Genomic DNA, 18,293 nt, shown 5'->3' on the forward strand with positions numbered 1-18,293 from the left:
CTCTTCAAAGCTTCGCTCACAAGCATCTGACCATTGTAACTTAACCTTCTTCTGAGTCAACTTAGTCAACGGAGCAGAGATAGAAGAAAATCCGTCTATGAAACATCTATAATAGCCTGCCAGACCCAAGAAACTTCTTATATTAGAAACTGAGGTAGGTCTGGGCCAACTCCTTACGGCATCAATCTTCTGAGAATCAATTTTAACACCTTCACCTGAGATCACATGGCCTAAGAATGCCACTGACTTAAGCTAAAACTCACACTTTGAGAATTTTGCAAAAAGTTCGCGATCTTTAAGAGTCTGCAACACTATTCTGAGATGTTTTGCATGATCAGCCTTATTATGGGAATACACCAAAATATCATCAATGAAGACAATGACGAATAAGTAGAGATAAGACTTGAAGATCCTGTTCATAAGATCCATGAAAGCAGCTGGCGCATTTGTCAATCCAAATGACATAACAAGAAATTCAAAATGGCCATAACGGGTTCTGAAATCGGTCTTCGGAATATCAACTTCCTTAACCTTTAACTGATGATAGCCTGATCTGAGGTCAATCTTGGAATAACATTGGGCGCCCTGAAGTTGGTCAAATAAGTCATCTATTCTAGGAAAAGGGTGCCAGTTCTTAATGGTGACCTTGTTCAAGTAACGGTATTCTATACACATACGTAAGGAACCATCCTTCTTTCAGACAAATAAGGCGGCGCACCCCAAGGCGAACATCGGTCTAATAAACCCCTTGTCAAAAAGATCTTTCAACCTGGGCTTTTAACTCTTTTAACTCTGTTTCGGAGCCATTCTGTATGGCGGAATAGATATCGGCTGAGTATCGGAAAGTAGATCAATTCCAAATTCAATCTCCCTGTCAGGAGGGACTCCTGGAAGATCTTCGGGAAAGACCTCTAGAAATTTATTTACAACTGGGACGGACTGGAGAGTTGGAGTCTGGGCATTTGAATCCTTGACTCGAACTAGGTGGTAGATATAACCTTTGGAAATCATTTTTAAAGCTTTTAGGTAAGAAATAAATCTACCCACGGGTACTACCGAATTACCCTCCCATTCGCCAGGCGGCTCATTAGGAAACTCGAATCTTACAACTTTAGTTCTGCAACATATTGTGGCATAACATGAAGCTAATCAGTCCATGCCCATGATCACATCAAATTCTACCATCTCTAACTCTGTTAAGTCAGCTATGGTTCTACGGTGATAGACTAAAACTGGGCAACCCCTATAAATACGCCTAGCTATGATTGACTCTCCTAATCGGGGTGGACACCTCAAAGGGTTCATGCGCAACTTTTCAAAGTTCAAACCCAAATTTCTTAGCAAAAAAGGGGTTACATAAGATAAGGCGGATCTTGGGGTCAATAAGTAAGTAATATACTTCAAAAGTGAAACCTGTGGATTGTACTCGTGACAAGATCCGCTCTAGCCTCTATATTTGATGACTTCCGTCAATGCATACAAACGGCTCGACCACCGCCCGTATTCTTGGTCGACTCCGCCGTTCCACGCCCGCCCCCGATCGGGCGATTGTGATGAGCCGCTAAATTTGTGGACCTGTACACATTACCTCCAAAGACCTTGCCTGGGACGACGACAAATCTCTCTCTCGAAAATGACCCCTCTAGCCACAACCATGGCATATATCCATACCCATAGGACACTCGCCTGGGTGTCTCTTACCACACTTGCCGCATATTGGATTGGTATAAGTCGACTGACCCACACTGCTTTGGTAAGAACTTGATGGCCTGAAAGTGCTTTCTTATCATTACAAGACTTAGGGACCTGGGCTTTCTTTGTCATGGGGACAGAGCAGTCCCGCCGACCCGTTCTTTTAAGAACTTTCTATTTCCATTACCTCTGAACTGTCCGGTAGACTTAACCCTCTTGTTGAACTCCTTGTCTTTCTCTTTCTGCAAGGCTTCCTCCTCCTTCAACCTTGTCTCGTTCCCTTGCACAAAAGCAACCATCTTGGAGATAGTCATCCCCTCATTCACCTTAAGTGTTAATATTGTTGTCACACAAATGGGAATCAAGACCTCCAACGAACCTTCTCACCCTTACTCTCATGTCCAACACTATACGTGGAGCATGCTTAGCCGACTAACAAATTCCAAATAGTAATCCGAACCGACCCGCCATTACGCAAGCTTGACACTGTTCGGCTTTAGCCTCCCCGACTCTATTACATGAAATGGTCCAGGAATGCATTTATAAATTCATCCCATGTAGCATCAGGTGCATCCTCACCTCGGAATAATTCCCAAGATTCATACCAAGTGTTAGTAATGTTCTGTAGCTGATGAGCTCCAAAAGTAGTTGCTTCTGTTTCTGTGACCGACAAAATCCTGAAAATTTTCTGAAGAGCATCAATGTAGTCCTGAGGGTATTCATCGTTCTTTGTCCCCGTGAAGAATGGGAAATTCATTCTGAGAAAATCCTTAGTCTTAGAAGACTCTCCATTATTTCCTGAACTTGACCCCGGTATCCACGACGTTGGACCGAGTTGCTACCGGGTTGAAGTAGCATGTTGACAAGACTTCCAACATCCCCAGATACAGGAGCAGTGTCTTTGTAGGAGTGGTTAGTCATGGGTCTCCGAGTCGGAACGGTCTTTCGCGAGTTGCTCCTGTAGTAACTCTCACGTCGTGGTCATACCTTCGGTGTATTTCTTTTTCGCAGGCATTTTCTGAAAATACGAACACGCACGAATTAGAAAGGCATCCTAAAAAGTACTGCTCTAACTGCACGATCTAGAATATAAAGGAAGTGAGACAATCCTAAATATCTTGGTGATCAACCATTTTATATGTACGTACTCACACATATAAAAGTGATCCGACTAATCGGACACGGTTTCATAGCTCCCCAAAGACACTTGAACCTAGGCTCGATACCAAACTTTGTCACGCCCCGAACCATGGCCTGGGCGTAACACGGCACTCGGTGCCTAACTGCATATGACCGAGCGAACCACATGGCTTGCTGAATTATCATGAGGCATACATGAGCGAAAATAAAACGTGAAATGCATAATGAGCCTTTGTAAAACATAGTAAGTCATAATATTAAACATAACTACTTGGTTAAGTCATGAATGCGGACAATATCATAAATGAGCCAAGCCGGCTAACCAACTCTGGAAGTCTAACATGACACTTGTCTTGTCTAGTCTATTAAGACATAGATGCGGTTCTAACTACAGCCTGAACTGGAAGCTTCGCCTCTACCTCGACCTCTACCAACTGACGACTGTGACTCGTGCCCTGAGGGACGCACTGACGAGGATGACCTGCTACCGGGGAATCCCTGGGCCGTGCCATGCCACCCTCGCCCTCTCTCGTGAAATCTCTCGTTATGTGACCGGACGACCACATGGATAATAAGCATGTGAACCGTACTAATATCGCCGTAATGTGCATCTTGTGATTATCACAATGCGGCGCGGTTACCTACGTACGCACACAGACACATGCTGCTTTGATGCACGATTAACAAGGTTTGTCCACCTAGTCTTAACGGAATGTGTGCGCGTCGATAATATGACACGGAACGAGGAGAGGGTAGTCGGTGGCTGGGTGACTTTGCCATAATATGGTGTCTGAAACCACCACGGTAACCGGCGGACCTCGCTCTTATCTTTCTTGCCTCTCTGTCCTCTTGGTAACCGTGTGGCGTCTCGCTCTGCGGGTTAGAGCGGCTTTGAATCGGGGAGGACTCCATCTTGTGCGTTCCGCGGGGGGCTGGTCGGCAGCAAGGGCCCTCGACATGCTCTGGTGCAGAATCTGCTTTATCAGCCGGGGTGAATCGTGGTGCGTCCGAGGTCGACGAGAGATAGGGCGTGCTGGCCGTGAATCAAATCGGAGACAATACCACCGAACACTCATATTGCCCCGCTGAAGGGCCAAGAACGGATCAACCGCCTCCCAATCTGCGAAAGTAATGGTCTATGGGGTTGCCTGCGAAAGTCACCGCACTCTCCGGGCTAGTGCCTCAGTCCCCTCGAACTCTCCCATCCCTCGTACCGAAGGACGCGCTAAGTGTCTTGCACCCAAAGGTTGCCAGCTCTCTTGCCTCAGCCTCGAAGCATGCATCTCCCCGAATTTCGTGAAGGCGATCGGCGAAATTTTGTGGATCCTCATCCCGACTTGTCCCCGTATGCTCTGGAGGGTCCAAAGCTATAAACTCGCGAACCCTCAGACTATTGGGTCCCTCAGAAAGCCCCGCACTAGCCGGTGCTCTCGGTTGTCGCTACGTAGCCACTATCTGTGCCAATAAATGTACTGCAATCTTGATATCCTGATCAGATGGCACAGGATGGGGAACTGGAAGTGCTGTCTCTCTCGGAAGCTTCTCAGGCAGTGGAGGAGTCGAAGATGGTTGAGAGGGTGTCTCACCATGGGCCTCAGACTGGGCCACGTCAGCTGGTGGTACCACGCTGGTACCCTCACCTGCTGCTGCATTAGCCTTCTGGCTAGTTGTGCTCTTCCTAGTCACAGGCATTTCTGTATACAAATACCAAGCGCAACTCCTATGACTTAGCTCTACAACACGAATTGGATCTGAAAGATGGGTAACGAACTCCTAAATACCTTGTAGTTTCCTGTTTATATAATGTGGTGCACAACATACTTTTAAACAAGCTTCTACTAGACACGGCTTGTAGACTCCGTAGGATAGACCTGCTCTGATATCCAATTAAACCCGATCCGCAGCCCACCAAATTAAAACCCAAACCACATTAAATCCAAAGACTCACCACCATAGTTAAATTTTTTTCATCCTTACCAAAAAAACAACGAAGGATTATGACAAATGGTAAATTTGAAAATGATTATGCCCTTTTTGAATCAATTAAGCTTCACTTGAAGACTGGGAATGGAAAAATCCAGTAACAAGCTCTCAAATTATACCTCAATTTACAGCCGAAATCCCCCACTAATTTGCAATTGAAATTCATTCAAAAACCACCTCAAATCTTCTTCAAGAAACCCCAAATTTCATATATATGAACTTCCCAATACGTTCCCGATCTTTTGCAATAATCCCACTCAAAATGAAGCTCGGATGCGAAAACCCGGAATTTAAACTCAAGCTCCGAGCTCCATTAACGGCTGTCATTGGAGTTTTCTTGGTTGGTTCTTCAAGTTTTAAGCTCTAATCCAGTAGCTACTACTCTTAAAAGCTCTTAATAGTGACTCCCAAGAGATTTACACAAGGAACAACAACTACAAAAAAATTTGAACCTCCATATTTTATTATTCGAAGAACCCAGGTAGCTGTGATGTTCTTGTATATATGGAGAAGTAAATGACTCCAATTTTAGTTGATTCACGCCTTAATTTGTCGTTAAACAAGCACTTAACATATATCTTGCTTGTTCTATGATCAAGTGTGTGAAACAGAATTTGCTGCCAGTTTGACATAGCCTAGCCACGCATAGCATTAATTTTAATAACCTGCAAGCCATATATTTGTACAGGCCAATTAGCTTATTCACCTTCATAAACATTGTTAAACTGATACTATAAGTTGCGCCAAACAAGCAAAACTAAGAAGCATTTGCTAGTTTTTTTTACAATCATTATGATTGATCAACTGACTTGTTTGTCCTTGGATTTTCACAGCATAACAAACAGAAGGAAAATGGGTTGGAGTGTTTATATTTAGGGTTAAATTAATTAAGTGGATCGGGGCGGGTCAGCAAAAGAATTGGGTAATTTCAATTGAAATCGGGTTTTTAAATTGATTTGGGGTTTTCCATCCAAATAGGGGTACGGATGTGAAATTTGAAGTCGGCAGGGGTATATTTATCCACAATCACTAACGGAGGGTAAAGTTAGTTATTAAAACAAAATAGAGGGGTATATTTAGCCCTTTTCCCTTTCTTTTACTTTTTTTTAAGGGGAAATTTCTACAATGTACAATCTAGCATACAAAATTACATTTGTGTAGCCATATTTTTAAATTACAGCCCGCGTAGCCACTTTTTCACGATATACAACATTATACAACAATAAATAACTTTATACACAGGTAGACAATGTATCAACCTTGTATAAAAGTGTATAATAATGTATAAGAGGTGTTTATACACACTTGTACACTGGTATACAAGATTATATAAATTTATACAAGAGGTGCAAAACACTTTTACACTAGTATACAATATTATACAAACTTATACAAGAGGTGTTTATATATAAAGGGGTTCATACATAATGTATAGAGGTATAATGTATAGAGGTGTTTATACACACTTCTACGCCGTATAAAAGTGTAGCGCTACAGTTGTGAAACAAAATTTAAATACTTAAAAAACAAAAAGAATAAAAAATTGCATAAGGAAGAATAAAACCATCAGCAGTTGCTGTTGCTGATTGTGTTGCCGGAGAAAGCGACTAACTCGGGTAATTTTTAAAACATGGGCTAAATCGGGTAATTAACTTTCCTAAATCTACATAGAATGTAAAAATCCCTTTTTTAATGACAAGGGAACCCACGTACCGCTACCCATCGAGTGCGCACACGGTAAACCCCGCTCTTGTGCAATAGCTCTCAAACCACACAGGAGAGACAACCCGCACTAAGTTTTCTTTTACTTTTTAAGTTGTGCCACATGAGTATATTTAAGGGATTTTTTCATTTTAACCCATCCGCCAAAATTAATTACGAGAATTGCCCAAAATATACAACATAAGACATGAACTATGTATATTTATGAATACAATATGTATATTTAGATTTTAGTTTTATTTTTTTGGGTAAATATGTATATTTATATTTAATATAAAAAAATATACATTTGCCGGCTGTCTTTTAGGGCGGCCCTAAAAGGTAATTACCTGAGTTGCGAAAATGGCGGACTAGTTGTGTTTTCCAGACTGAATTTACATTTTCTGTAATATAAATGTAGTTGAGTACTTTTTTCATTATAAAAGTAAATTTTATGACATTGGTACAATAAATTGAAAGTTAGGTGACCATTCGTAAAATAACCACACAATACAATATTCATCGGCCATACCTCTTTCTGCTAAAGATTCAGATGCTATACGTTTCATTATCTTTATAATAATTGATATTGATATTACACAGCTCACCGTCCACCATTTAGATCAATCTTCAGTATTTCAACTGCCTGCCTTTTTTATTTTTCCATTTTTTGCCCATGTATCTTTTGTTCATATATGAGACTTCAGACATGTGCATCTCCTATTTTACTATAAAACAATCTCAGAAACTGTTATACCTTCACTTCCATTCAGCTTGCCAAACCAAATGTCATGCCTCATGGATTTTGTAAGAATGCATATGGTACTATTGAAGCTTAGCACCCCGAAAAGGTTCCATTGAAGTTGAGCAGCACGAGTAATGAAACACCGTATGACTGAGAAGTGAGAACTACAAGCTCATGTCTGCTGGCAAGCTCCTCTCAAGGAAATACAGGCTGCAATAGGAGAGAAGGTAAAATTACAGCAAAAGTATAAAAGAAAAAGAAAGGAAGCGAAGGAGAAAGCAAAAGCAGGCAACGAAATCAATATTGATAAGGTAGGTGCCATGCCCATGACAAACAAATTTAGAAAGGAAGCGACCTTTACAACAACTATGTAAATACAGCAAGATTCCTTAGTAATTATTTGTATCAGCAGATGAAAGAACTATCAGCATTGGTAGTATGCTGGTATTACTGAGTTCCTTAATTACTAGCATTAACTGAAAAATGGAGTCCTCCATAAGATTATACTTCAACCATTAGCATCTAAAAGTTAGTATACTTCCATTTCTATAGTATAGATTATGTTAAAAAAAAATTGGATCAAGCAAAGGAGGTTCCACCAGATCAAAAGCATGGAAACAAAAAAAGAAATCAAGTTGCTGTCGAATACATGTAATGTAACTCATTGAAGCTCGGAACCTTTCAAGTGGAAGTACAATATTTAGCAGTGCCTTGTAACAACCAGGAGTAACGTTGATGTTGGCAGAAGTTATCTCACCTGGCAGACATGAAAGCCATTCCAAAGAAGACAGCTTTGACAGCTCGCTTCTGACCGGCATAGTCAAATGCCAATGGAAGCATCTCATGTAGGGTTAAAAATGCCATCACCCCTCCCACTGAAAGCAACATGATCCATTAGAGAATACAATAATTCAAAATTATATGTTTTTACTTTCTCATCAGTCAAGAAACTTCAAGTAAATAAAAATCATTTCAACCTGCTCCCAAGAGGCCCTCCAGAATTTCAGGATTCAAGCTGCTTGGAAATAGATATCCTGCAGTTCATTCATGTTTAAAGAAACTAATGAAATCTGAACAAATTCACTGTTTCATGTACACTTTTATGTTCTATTTAAACTAAAAGACATGAATATCAGGTAAAATCTTAACCTTCTCAAGAAAAAAAGACATGAATATCAGGTACTAACCCACAATAATAACACCCAGGGGCTCTGCAAGACCTGAAAGTGTTGCCAATTTGAATGCCTGCCATTTGCTGAGACACATAGACTCACCATATAAATTTCAACTGTGTAAGAAAAAAATGAGATAGCGCATACAACAATATGATCTTGGTAAAACTGATTATGTTTGTTCTTTAGTTATTGCATGACCAACTAGAACATTATCCTTGCAATGCCATTGATAGAGCCTTGATAAATTGTTCTGAGCAGAGGAAATTACCAATCAAAGTGACGAGAGCATCTTATTGCTACCTTTTGTTGGAGAGCAGGAGCAAAAGGGTTTCATTTAGTTGAGCTTTCTTACTATCTGCATTTTAATTTCTTATACTCTAAAGCTCCAGCAACTTTAGTTATGTGCATGTAAGTCTTTTAATTTAAATAGCCTTACTGTAAGTCTTATGATTCAAATAGCCTTAAGGCCTCTAGCATAAGTATGTACAGATAACACGACTCTATGGCGAAACCACATTCATTTGACCTGACTTAATTGAAGATAGGATGTTTACGTGCTTGGAGTCCATAAATAATTAGAAAATTGACCTAATAATAGAAACCAAGATTGACGCAATAGCAAAAGATGCTACCCTTATTAATACTAAGTTAGTCTACTAGGAACCATTACCTCTGTGTCGCAAAATAAACTGGAAGTGCAACAGCAACACCCTGCAAGCACATCACATAAGAACATCTAAGAACAACATGTTGATTGTTAAAATATACCTATTTTGGCAAGACTATCCACTGTTTTACAGTAGATACCATACCAGGCATTGTCAATCAATCAACCATTCAAGCAACTATGCCTCAACCCTAACTCAGCTAGGGATTTGGTATAATATGGAAAATGTTCGAAAGAATTAGTGCTCAGAATATGCACAGGCCTTATCTTCAAATATGGGCCATACATGGCTCTTGGATGAACTGATAAGCACATTCATTTTGTTATTTAATCAAAAACAATCTGCTCAGCGGAGAAAAATTGAATAACATGTTCATAGAGCCAAAAATGAATGAAACCAAGAATAATACAGCAATCAAGTACATACACATACACATTGGGATAGGATAAGATATCACACATTATAGCTGTGGTAAGGAGTCCATTCCTGTATACTTGCACTCAAGAAACAAACAGAAATCAGGAAATAGACTGGTCGATTTGTACGAAAGCATACCTCTGGTATGTTGTGTAAAGCAATAGCAAGAGCCAAGTTTAAACCAACTCGAAGTCCCTAAAAGAAAAGCATGACAAAAACAGAATCTAAACAATCATAAGTTTATAACTGAGGATCAATTGCACTGCAAGTTTAGTCAACATAAGAAGAGTGAATTTAGGTGAAGTTAGATGGGACTGCAGTGCCTTAATGCAAACAATTTAGATATATGGGCTTGTTCCGTGAGAATGAAATGATAAATGAAGATGTTGCACATAGAATCAAAATCGGAAGTTAAAATATAAAGTGTCAGCAGGGTGTTATGTAATTGAAGGATGCCTACAAAAGTGAAAGGTAAGTTCTATAGACCACTTATAAGACCAGCAAATGCTACATGGGAGTGAATGTTGGGCCACTAAAGTTTTAACACATCCGCAAGATGAATGTCGGAGAAACGCAGATGCTAAGACAGATGTGTGAACATACAAGATTAGACAAGATTAAAAATGATAACTTTCACTAGAAGGTTCAAGTAGCACACATCAAGGATAAAATGAGAAAATGCCGGTCGAGATGATCCGTTCATGTCCTGCGTCGACCGCCAGATGCAGCAATCTGTAGCTGTGATACCATGGTAAGTGAAGGTATTAAAAGAGGGTGAGGTAGACCTAAAATCACATGGAAGGAAGTTGTCTTGAAGGACCTAAAATATCTGGAATCCATGCAGAGTTGGCGAAAGATATGGCACAACGGGAGAAAAAGATTTGTATAGGCGATACATATTAGTTAGGATAGACATGTTAGCACTTTTAAGAGGAACTATGGTGGTTTAGCCTTTCAGAGATTTATACATTTAGAAAATATAAAAAAGTCTAATACCTTGTATCTGTATTTGCATACCATTCGCATGAGATGAGTTTAAATGGAATAACATGCTCAGTGAAGATAGCCGATCTTAACTTGTTTAGGACTTAAGCGCAGACTGAGATCTTTTGTCTATTTCAAGAAAAAGACTTCACAAGTGTCTTCTCACCAAACCAAACAAAGTTATAACCATTACTCTTTCTGCAACTAACAGGTAATGTATCAGTAGCAGCATTAGTTCAGCTTGCTTGAAGCCAAACAAGAAAGTTAGTTTTCTCGCACTTCCATTCTTATATCCGAACAGCAAACGGTACCTAAGTTTATCCAAAAATCTACGTGTAGAGACGCAAGAGAAGAATGCCTTCATGCAATTCCCTGCCCTGTAGTTCAATGCAGTTGGTCCAGTAGACTGACCATAGAAACAATAAAGGAAAAGTTGGGAGTTGATATGGGGAATCATCCCTCTCCAATGTAACAAGAATGAGGTTGAAGCAGATTATGACCAGAAATACTGGGGCTGTTGACTGCGTTGTCCTCATTTATTTTTTGTTCTATGCAATTTCCTTTTTCTATAAAGGTTGTCCCATGCAATTTATATCCAAGAAATGTCTACTTTATGCACAATAAATATGTTGAAAAGTTTTTCCAGTTATCGCAAAGATGGTTTTTTGCTACAATTTAAGCATTTTATTAAGATATTTCACATTACCAAGGGGGTGTTCGTATGAAGGAAAATAAGTGGATTTCTTATTTTCTTGTGTTCGGTACGTGAGCAAAAAATATTATCCTAAAAGCATTTGTATATAATCTAGACAAAATACTATGGGAGGTCGGGGTGGGTGTAAAGGTGTGGGGTGGTGGGTGGTGGGGATGGGGGCTACGGGGGTGGGGAGGACACAATCAATGTGGAATGTCATTTGTGGAACTTGTTTTCCCTAATTCCACTAGGGAAGTCATTTTCCTCATTTTTAAGGAACATGTTTTCCTAGAGAAAATGTTTTCCAAAATTTTGACTAACCGAACATGGGAAAATTGGTTCCTCCATACTGAACACACCCTAAGTGTATGTATCTAAATTTTAATGCTGACACTTCCCCAAACAGAATAAAACCAATATTTTGTAAGTTGAACAACCATGACTAAACAAGTTTCTAAGTAATTTACGTTTCAAAATTATCCGTATTCTATGCCCCCATAAAACATGTTAAAGAATCTTTTCAGTTATCACAACAATTGGTTCTCGCTCTTAATTTGATTAAGATATTTCACATTACTTAAATGTATGTTTTCTAAAGCTTATTTGCTACTTTTCTTTTAATCTTCAACCACCGTTACGGTATTACCTAACAAAAGGCGTGTCTTATAAAACATTTATGAAGACCAGCAATATTATATGAGAGTGACTATCAGTTCTCTAAGTTAAATATATCAAAAAGCTGAATGTCATAGAAGTGTTGATGTTTAAGATGGAGTAGCACACAGAGAATAAATAGAAGGTCGCCTCAGATGCCTTGGCGATACCCTGTGTAACCTCCATATTCACCGGTGATGATGATTAAACGTGATGAAAGGGACTGAGGCAAACCAAAAATCACATTGAGGGAAATCTTAAAAGGCCTATACCCCCTTACAAATAATGTGAGCTTAGCAAAGAATACAACAACTGGAAGTAAGGAATCTATATCAGTGTTATCAAAAGCGAAAAGCGCAAAAAAGCTCTAAGGTTAGCTGGGTCTTTAAGCGCAAAGTGCAAATAAAGCATGGGCTTTAATGAAAAAAAGCGCAATGGTGCAAAAATACAAATATATATATATATATTTAGTCCAAGATTAATAATAATAAGCATGAATAACAAATATATGGGCAAAGAAATTGTAAAATATTACGATAAAGTGAAATATCAATCATCTAGTGTCACCTCTCCAAGAGGACAAGGAAAAGTATGTCTTAGAGCCTTGATGACGACACTAAAGCGAGGCGAAGCGCTCAACATGTTTTGAGCCTCGCTTCAGGGCTTAAGCGCGCCTTTGATAACACTGATCTACATAGACGATACCAACTAGTTCAAGTTAAGGCCTAGTTGTTGTTGTTACACTTACATTAAATCCATTGTTTTCCACAAGTGCTTTATTCTGGTTAGAAACTTGTATGTTTATGTAGTAGGTGTAAGTCTGAGATTTTAGAGTCTCTAGTTTTGGGGAGTACCTAATTTTCCTTAAAAGACAAATTATTAGTACGGAATGGAATAGGGTAAAGATGATTCTTTTTTTCGATGACGGTGGTGTCCGGGCCAACTTGTGTGCCCCTCGACTATCCCACGGGGTACCTCTTATGGATATAGACGATTCATATAGCCGACTCCAACTAGTTTTTGATTTGAGGTGCCATTTATTAATTGAAATATTGTTACTCATACGATTCTTAAAATAGAAATCGTAGGTTGAGCAACAATGACTAAAGTGATTGTTAAAGAAGATTATAAACATCCAACAATCAAGAAAGGAGGACTACCTTCATTGATCCAAGGAACACAGCCATCCCTTCAGGAAAGTTGTGCAAGCTTATACCTAGATATAAAAGCCAATAAAAACAAATAAAATGTAATACATCTTATATTGAATGAAAAGTATGGATCAAATGCATACATCATTCTCTTCTATTTCCATACTGCTACTCCTCCTTTCATCTAATTCTATGAAGTGTAGTTTAAGAAGAATCAGAGATTGAGAAGTCAATTGGACTTGCATAGTATGTGGGGGTACAAGTAAATGTTTGACTTGACAAATGACTTTTGATTGCTAGAAATAGGTGCAAGTAATATAGAATTCTTATCTGTAAAAGTCTCGAAATTTAGGAACATCTCATACTAGGAAATCTTGTACTATGACTTTATCAAACTTTTTCAAATATTCCGAATTATTATGTCCGCTGACTTGTAGTACTTTTCATGCAGTTTTCAAATATGTAAATTTTATTGCAGAAAAAATGAAGAATTTATGCCCAGATTCACACCAAAAATTAGGGGCTCTGAACCACTTATCCCGAACGGCTTCACATAAAATAGGACGGAAGGAGTATGATTTTCAGCTGCCTATTGAGGAAAACCTACTTTTACTACGGGTGTGTTCGGTATGGAGGAAAATGTTTTCCTAGAAAATAAGTGAATTTTCACTTATTTTCTCATGTTCGTTTGGGTAGTGGAAAATAAGTGAATTTCTTACTTATTTTCTCATGTTCATTTGGTTGATAGAAAACATTTTCCGGAAAATACTCATCCAAGCCTCACCAACTCCAACCCAACCCCACCCACACCCCACTCCCACCCACCCAACTACTCCCCCACGCCCCCCTCCAAAAAAAAATTTTCTTTTGATTTTTTTTTTTATTCCAAAAGTTTTAATTTTTAACCACGCAAACATTCAATTTTTATAATTGTCAACTTTTTTTCAATTTTTTTTTTGGAGGGGAGGTGGGGTGGGGTGAAAAAAACCAAAACAAATGTCAACTTTTTTTTCAAAAAAAATATTTTGGGGGGGGGGGGGGGGGGGGGGGGGGGTGCGGGGTGGGGTGGGGTGGGGGTTGGAGGGTGCAAAAAACCGAAAAAAAGGTCAAAAAAATTTTTTGCTTGGGGGGGGAGGGGTAGGGGTGCGGGCGGAAAAAAAGTCAAAACTTGTTTTTTTTTTTTAAAATAATTTTTTTGCTGGGGGGAGGGGGGGCGTAGGGTGCCGGGTTTGGGTGGGGGGGGGGGGTGCAAAAACAAAAAAAACGTCAAAACTTTTTTTTTCAAAAATATTAATTTTTTTTTGCGGGGGGTGGTAAGGGGTAGGGTGCGGGGTGCAAAAAAACAGTCAAAACTTGTTTTTTTTTTAAAAAAAATTTTTTGCTGGGGGGAAGGGGGGCGTAGGGTGCGGGGTTTGGGTTGGGGGGGGGGGGGGGGGGGGGGGCAAAAACAAAAAACACGTCAAAACTTTTTTTTCAAAAATATTTTTTTTTTTTGGGGGGGGGGGGGGGGGGGGGGGGTAGGCGTAGGGGAGGGCTAGAGTGTGGGGTAGCGTGCGGGGTTTGCGTGGGGGTGCAAAAAACCAAAAATAATGTCAAAACTTTTTTTCCAAAAAAAAATTATTTTTGGGCGGGGCGTGGCGGGTGGGGGTGGGGTGGGGTGGGGGGGGGGGGGGGTGGGAGTGGTTGGGGTTTGGTGGTAGGGTGATTGGTGGAATGAACTTGTGAACTTGTTTTCCCTATTTTTATTAGAGAAGTCATTTTCCCCAATTTTGAGGAAAATGTTTTTCAAAAGAAAATGTTTTCTAAAATTTTTGACCAAACGAACATGAGAAAATTGGAAAACATTTTCTGGAAAACGTTTTCCTCCATACCGAACACACCCTACAAGAAGAATCTGACATATTACTCTGAGCATATATAAGTCACACCATGACAGTCCAAATGGAGAGCTTCGCAACAGACAATAAGGAATGAAGGGAAAGGAATGGTTTAACTACAAGACTTTGTACATCTGGCACCTACTAAAAACCCTTAGCTTAATTGACGGGTAAACTTAATTCTAATGACAAACTAGATAGGAAAAAGAACTTGAGTAAGCTTGTAATATTCTTCTCATACCAGAAATGGGTACTATAAAGGAGCATGTAACCTTGCACTGCAGAAACTGAACAAGCCTCCAGATAAAATTATGCAGGCCACACTATATCCCTCTTAATGAATTTGCTCAAGATTATGCTTTACTTGGGGGCTATCTACTTATTATCAATCTAAGTTAACGACCTAATAAAACTCTCATGAAGGTGGAGTGTTACTACTTCAGAGACATTAAAATGAAGATTTATTTTAAGCATATATGTACTCTTGCATAAAATATTAGTAGTGAGACTCTGAAACAACGAGAAACCTCAAAAGTAGGCTTCCACACATAGCACTTCATCAGGCCTAGTTCACAAACATTTGGAGTTCTTGAAATGAGAACTCAAAGGGAGGTTTTACAGCATAACAGAACCAAAAATGCTGTAAATTTTATGGAATTATCAACAAATCAATACAGCAGACTGACCTACTGCTGTGATGATTCCACTAAATAATACTTGGCGGCGATGCTTCTTCATAATATCCTTACCCCTATCATCTCCGTCTTTCTGTTCTCATGCAGAAAACCATTTGTATTCTTTAATACTTTTTGCATGAATGAGATTTTCTCCTGTAGAAAACAAATCACGTCATACCTTTTTGCCTTTGGCACTTGAAATGGGTGCAAGTGTAGGTTCTGGGATGAAATTTGCGATAAGAGCAAAGAAGATAACACCTGCAAAAAACTGACAGCCCAAAGATTCGCAGTCAAGATCCAAGAACTGTATTTTTCTTCTTTAAGGGTGTGTTTGGTATTGAGGAAAACATCTTTTTCCAATTTTCCTATGTTTGGTTGGTCAAAATATTTTGGAAAACAAGTTCTTTTGGAAAACAAGTTCCTTAAAAATGAGGAAAATGAATTCCCTAATGGAAGTAGGAAAAACAAGTTCCATAAGACACAAGTGACATTCCAAGTTCATTGTCTCCTCCCACCCACCCAACGACCCTAATACCCAACCCTTGGACCATCCCACCCCCATGACTCCCGAACCCCCACCCTATCCCACCCCCACAGTGTTTTGCTAGATTACATAGAAATGTTAATGAGATAATACTTTTGCTTACTTACCAAACCTAGAAAATAAGTAAGAAACCAACTTATTTTCCAAGAAGACATTTTCCTTCATACCAAACACACCCTAAGTGGAAAACAGATTGATAAAGTTCAGAATGAAATTAGGAGATAGCTCACCCAGAGGTTTCCCTTCAAGAAGCCAATGGAGTTTATAGCATTATGAGCCAAGTCAAAGAATGATATGCTGAGCATAAGACCAGCAGCAAACCCCTGCACAACCGGAGAAACTATTCAGGTCTCTCGGATTTACACCGTTGAACATAACGAGTTCTTTAAAGCTCGGAAAGCTTAAAGCATCAGTATTTAAAAATCAAATGATCCTTTTCTTCTGTTCAAATGCTAAAATACTCAAGTCCGAGAATATATTAAATAACCGACAGTAAACATCTACCAAGACAGCATGCTAAACAAGCAAGTGACAGATAAACCATGAATCACTGAAATTAACCATTTTATTTCTGACATTCTTACATATACAATTAAACATCACCTGTAAAAGTCCTAGCATCTTCAAGTTTGGAGACTGGTTAATAACCACCAAAAGCGCACCTGCTCAAACGATAAGACAAAATTAGATCAGATAACTAAACTTTCTTAGGAGGACCTTATAGCTTCAAATGCTCAAGAAACTGAAAACAATGGCGGAGCTAGAAGCTGAGCTACAGGTTCAGCCGAACCTAGTAGCTTTAGTTCAAACCTTATATTTACGTTAAGAAATTCACTAAATATGTACAAAAATTAAATTCAGAACCCAGTTACTACATTTCGTATTGCTATTATAGAATTTAGAACTCATAAACTGCAAATCCTGGCTCCAACTCTGACTGAAAACACACAAAGGAGATGGAAACAACCACCATAAAGTAATAGCACCATCAGCCCCCACTCCCCAATGTGCTTTATATAGTTTTTAAGAGGGAACTATGTATAAAAGTTGAAGTTTTAGCAGTATGGTTTTCACTATGCTTACACAAAAGACACCAAGGATTGAGCACAAAAATGAAAAAGACACTTGACTTCCATTACTCAAAAGTATACCTCATTTGTCCCAACTTATGTGGTACACTTCCCTTTTTGGTCTATCCAAAAAACAAAAAAAAAACCATTTCTATATTTAGAAACAATTCAACCTTTCAAATACCCTAAATAAGGTTATGTATTGCCACATAAACCTTTATGGCTTAATCAGACCACAAGCTTCAAAGAAAATTCGTTGTTACTTAAAATGGGATAGAGGGAGCATTATTTTTCTCTAACTATATGATAATTAGGGAAGAAAAACATAACATTAGAGCACTTATCAGATTGTGATAGAAAATAGAAACTATTCCAAACTGAAAAAACAACTAAAAAAGGAACTTTTGAACTCACCTAAAGAGGTACTCAAGCCACCCAACATTGAAAGACCAAGTGCAACAAGAATTTGAGAATCCATAGCAAAACCCTTTGCTCTGAAGCCCAGAAAAAATATCTATTTGAAGCAAATGGTTATCAAGAATAAATAATTTAGGCTCTAGGAAAGAAGAAATCAAATCTTGGAGCCTGAATATACAATCAAATATATGAGAGAATGTGTATATTTGAAGAAAGAGACAATGGAAACTGAGGGGTCCAAGAAATTACAAACTTGTTGCTTTTGGCTATGCAAACTTCTTAATTCTATTATTGTCTGCAGCTATTAATTGATTTCTTTTAATTAAAACAATGATGCCATTAGGATAAAAAAAGATGAAGGAAATTAGTTAAAAAGGATTTTACTGAATAGAGAGGTATATGACCCTCGTATCACCCTGTGTATATATGAGCAATTTTGAAATAATAATATTTTATGGAGGGTCATTTAATCAATATACTCCTACTAGTTTGAGAGCCATTATTTGTTTTTAATTTGCAAATGTACAATCACAAGTTTTATAATAAGTCAAATTCACTTCTTCTTCTTTTTTTTTTTGTTTTTTTTGGTAATTTGTAATTTATGTCTCTAGCTTCTAACCCATTTGGCCAAATTTTTAAAATTTAACTTATTTTGAAAAGTGTATTTTTCAAAGTGTTTTTTAAAAAAAATACTTTTTGTGAAA

The 18,293-nt window shown here is 38.7% G+C and overlaps 1 protein-coding gene across 2 annotated transcripts; it reads right to left on the reverse strand.

Annotated features, from left to right (window-relative positions):
- Window positions 1-6,916: 6,916 nt before the first annotated feature.
- On the reverse strand, window positions 6,917-17,982 carry LOC132061817 (zinc transporter ZTP29). 2 transcript variants are annotated; one of them, XM_059454465.1, is made up of 12 exons: window positions 17,587-17,979; window positions 16,706-16,764; window positions 16,333-16,425; window positions 15,737-15,826; window positions 15,568-15,649; window positions 13,014-13,069; window positions 9,660-9,716; window positions 9,107-9,147; window positions 8,449-8,516; window positions 8,239-8,295; window positions 8,019-8,136; window positions 6,917-7,471 (listed from the first exon to the last, which is right to left on the reverse strand). In XM_059454465.1, exons 1-12 carry the CDS (start codon window positions 17,648-17,650, stop codon window positions 7,426-7,428), a joined length of 831 nt encoding a protein of 276 aa, XP_059310448.1. In that variant the 5' UTR covers window positions 17,651-17,979; the 3' UTR covers window positions 6,917-7,425. The 2 variants fall into 2 exon arrangements, with proteins under 2 accessions (XP_059310448.1, XP_059310449.1); XM_059454466.1 differs by lacking the exon at window positions 9,660-9,716 and having other exon boundaries at window positions 17,587-17,982.
- Between the last annotated feature and the right edge of the window lie 311 nt (window positions 17,983-18,293).

This window comes from Lycium ferocissimum, chromosome 7 (assembly GCF_029784015.1).
Source record: "Lycium ferocissimum isolate CSIRO_LF1 chromosome 7, AGI_CSIRO_Lferr_CH_V1, whole genome shotgun sequence".
In the NCBI taxonomy this organism is placed as follows: domain Eukaryota; kingdom Viridiplantae; phylum Streptophyta; class Magnoliopsida; order Solanales; family Solanaceae; genus Lycium; species Lycium ferocissimum.